This window comes from Antechinus flavipes, chromosome 1 (assembly GCF_016432865.1).
Source record: "Antechinus flavipes isolate AdamAnt ecotype Samford, QLD, Australia chromosome 1, AdamAnt_v2, whole genome shotgun sequence".
Lineage (NCBI taxonomy): Eukaryota > Metazoa > Chordata > Mammalia > Dasyuromorphia > Dasyuridae > Antechinus > Antechinus flavipes.
Window position 1 is genome coordinate 327900884 of NC_067398.1, and position 3129 is coordinate 327904012.

At 36.8% G+C, this 3129-nt stretch overlaps 1 protein-coding gene across 1 annotated transcript; it reads left to right on the forward strand.

The window, feature by feature from the left end:
- Positions 1–202: 202 nt before the first annotated feature.
- Positions 203–1147, forward strand: LOC127556520 (olfactory receptor 13D1-like). Its single transcript, XM_051989758.1, has one exon. The coding sequence runs from the start codon at positions 203–205 to the stop codon at positions 1145–1147; it is 945 nt and encodes a 314-aa protein (XP_051845718.1).
- Positions 1148–3129: the final 1982 nt, after the last annotated feature.

Below are 3129 nucleotides of genomic sequence, written 5' to 3' on the forward strand. Positions count from 1 at the left end.
AAGGCAAACCAAGGTAAAATGATTTTCAGGATCACCATGAAAGAGTCTGAAGCAGGTTTCAAACTCAAGTTCTCCTGCATTCAAGACCAGAATTTTATCCAATAATATAACCCATGAATAGCTCAAATATTTGTTGAAATGCTCCTAATGGTACTTTGTTCTACATTTTCCCTTCACTTCCTGCAGCTGAAAAAAAAGAGAAATGGAAAGGACCAATAAGACAGCTCCAAATGAATTCATTCTCCTGGGACTTTCCAAATACCCCAAACTTGAGATTTTCTTTTTTGTGTTATGCATGATAATATATATGGTCATCCTCTTTGGAAACAGTGTCATTATCATACTGAGCATTCTGGATTCCCATCTTCACACCCCCATGTACTTCTTCCTCAGTAATCTCTCCTTCTTAGACATTTGTTACACATCTTCATTTGTGCCTAAAATGCTGGTGAACTTTCTGTCAACACGAAAATCTTTGTCCTTCTCAGGATGTGCAGCCCAGATGTCAATCTCTTTCGCCATGGGAACGACAGAGTGCATCCTGCTGGCTGTCATGGCTTATGACCGCTATGTGGCTATCTGTAACCCTCTAAGATATCCCATTGTCATGAACAGAACCGTTTATGTGAACCTGGCAGCTTTGTGCTGGCTAATAGGTGGTCTTGACTCTTTGTTTCAAACTATTCTTATCATGCAGTTGCCTTTTTGTGGGGAAAATGTCATTGACCATTTCACCTGTGAAATACTGGCTGTCATGCACCTGGCCTGTATTGACATCTCCCTGAATGAACTCATCATGCTGGTAGGAACTATAATTGTCACCTTGATCCCTCTGCTATTAATCATTGTTTCTTATGTCTTCATCCTCTCCACCATTTTAAAGATCCGTTCTGCTGAGGGGAGAAGCAAAGCCTTTTCTACCTGCTCAGCCCACCTGACCGTGGTGATCATCTTCTATGGGACAATCCTCTTCATGTATATGAAGCCCAAGTCCAAAGCCTCACTGACCACAGATAAGCTGATTGCCATGTTTTATGGGATTTTTACTCCAATGCTCAATCCCATCATCTATAGTCTGAGGAATAAGGATGTGAATGCTGCAGTAAAAAAAGTGCTAAGCAGAAATCTGTCCTTATGGAAACTGTGAAAGATTTGGCTTGGCTCCATACTGCAGGTCTATTTCATAGGGCAATAGTTTACTTGGATACTTTGAATTCATCATTGTGGGATATATTCTTGTATAAGGAAGATCACAAAACCTCTTTCCATTTATTCCATCTTATGTAATTCTGGTCCAAGTTTTCTGATAAATTCTCAGCAGAATGTTCTTTCCAATCCAGCTGAGACACAAAGATCTTAAAGGATAACTTGTTTTGTCTATCTATTGTTTCCTTCTTACTCTAGAATCCCCCTCCTTCCTTTACTACTTGTATATTTGGTGATGATCCTTATACTTTTTTGCATTTAAACCTTTGTTGGTAACATGGTATAGGCTGCTTATTTATGTTTTCATCATCTTTTGGGGGTGATTGAAGATTTTTTGACTATAGCAACTCAGTATAATAGTAGCAACTACATGACCTTTTAAACATGTTTGATTTATAGACTTTTTCATAAGAGAATATGAGACTCATTTATCTATACTCAGTATCCACTGAATCTCTCTTTGGGGCTGAATAAAGGTGTGTTCTATGAAAATGATATAATATTTGTAATATGCCTAAAATAATGCTTAAAGAGACTTAATACATCTTTATTCTGTTCCCCTTTGTATTTGAGGTTCTGAGTCAAGTCAATAACATTTATTGAGCCTTTTCTAGGTGAAGAGAAGCAGGATATTTATATTCCATATAGATGTAATTGGAGTCTGAAAAGTCCAGCTTTAAATTTTGCTTCTACCATTTATTAGATCTGTGACTATGGACAAGTTATTTAATCTTCCTAAAATTCAGACAACTCTCTCAGAACTATCTATTAATTTGTAGACTGGATGCAATATATATACAACTGTGGCAGTGCTTATCACACTGTCTGGCACACAGTGTGTAATTAGTAAGTATTGACTGATTGATGGGTAACTGATTGAAATCTCTTTTCTAGGAATGATAGAGTTGTGTATTATTCCCAGAGTAAAGGAAATCAGAAGAAAGCAGACCTAATTATTCAGTATGAGAGGAAGTTTGCAACTATTGGGTCTGGGGGCCTCTAATAATGATCAGTTCTTACCAATGTGAAATCTGGATCTCCAGAGTAGAAGCTAGAGTACCAGGTGGGAGGAACCTTTCTAGACATCAGCATGGTAGCAAGATTACTGGAGTCCATTGTGGTGGTTCCAGGGTCATTTGGATATAATGAACTCTCACCAATAAAGATTGAGAGGAAGGATCAGAGTAATATATTAACCAATTTTAACATATTTGAGAAATCTTTCATATTGTTTTCTATTCAAATAAAAAATATCTTACCAGCATGAATTTTTAACTTCTCAGCATGGATGCTCAGAACCATTGCATTTCTTGGTGAGGAAGACTATCCTATGTATGGACCAGAGAGATTTTAATGAGATCACTTGGTTGGTGATGAGTACAATGCCACCTAAAAAAAGATAAAGTTATTGAATTAAATTGTTGGAGAATTAATATAGTGATATGGTACTTTTCTGTATTCTTGGGGAAGGTGGCATTTAAACTATTTAGGCAGCTTATATTGCTGTGCAAAGTCCATACACAGTACTGTGTGACCCTGGATAAGTCAATTAATATGTCAATTTCTTTACCTGTAAAATTAGGGTAATTAATAGCATCTAATTTGCAGAGTTGTTTTGAGGAACAAATGAGTTAAAACTTGTAAAACACTTAGTTTGGTGCCTAGGTCACATAGTTGGTATATAGAGCTGAATTTGAACTTATGCCTTCTTTATTACATGTTCAAGGCTCTATTCACTATGAAGATAGATCAATCACTCAGTTGTGTCCAACTCCATGATTCCATTTGGAATTTTCTTGGTGATGATACTGCAGAGACTTGCCACTTCCTTCTCCAGTTCATTTTATAGATGATAAACTGAGACAAACAGGGTTAAGTGACTTGCCAAAGGTCACATAGCAATTGTATGTTTGAGGTTAGTGT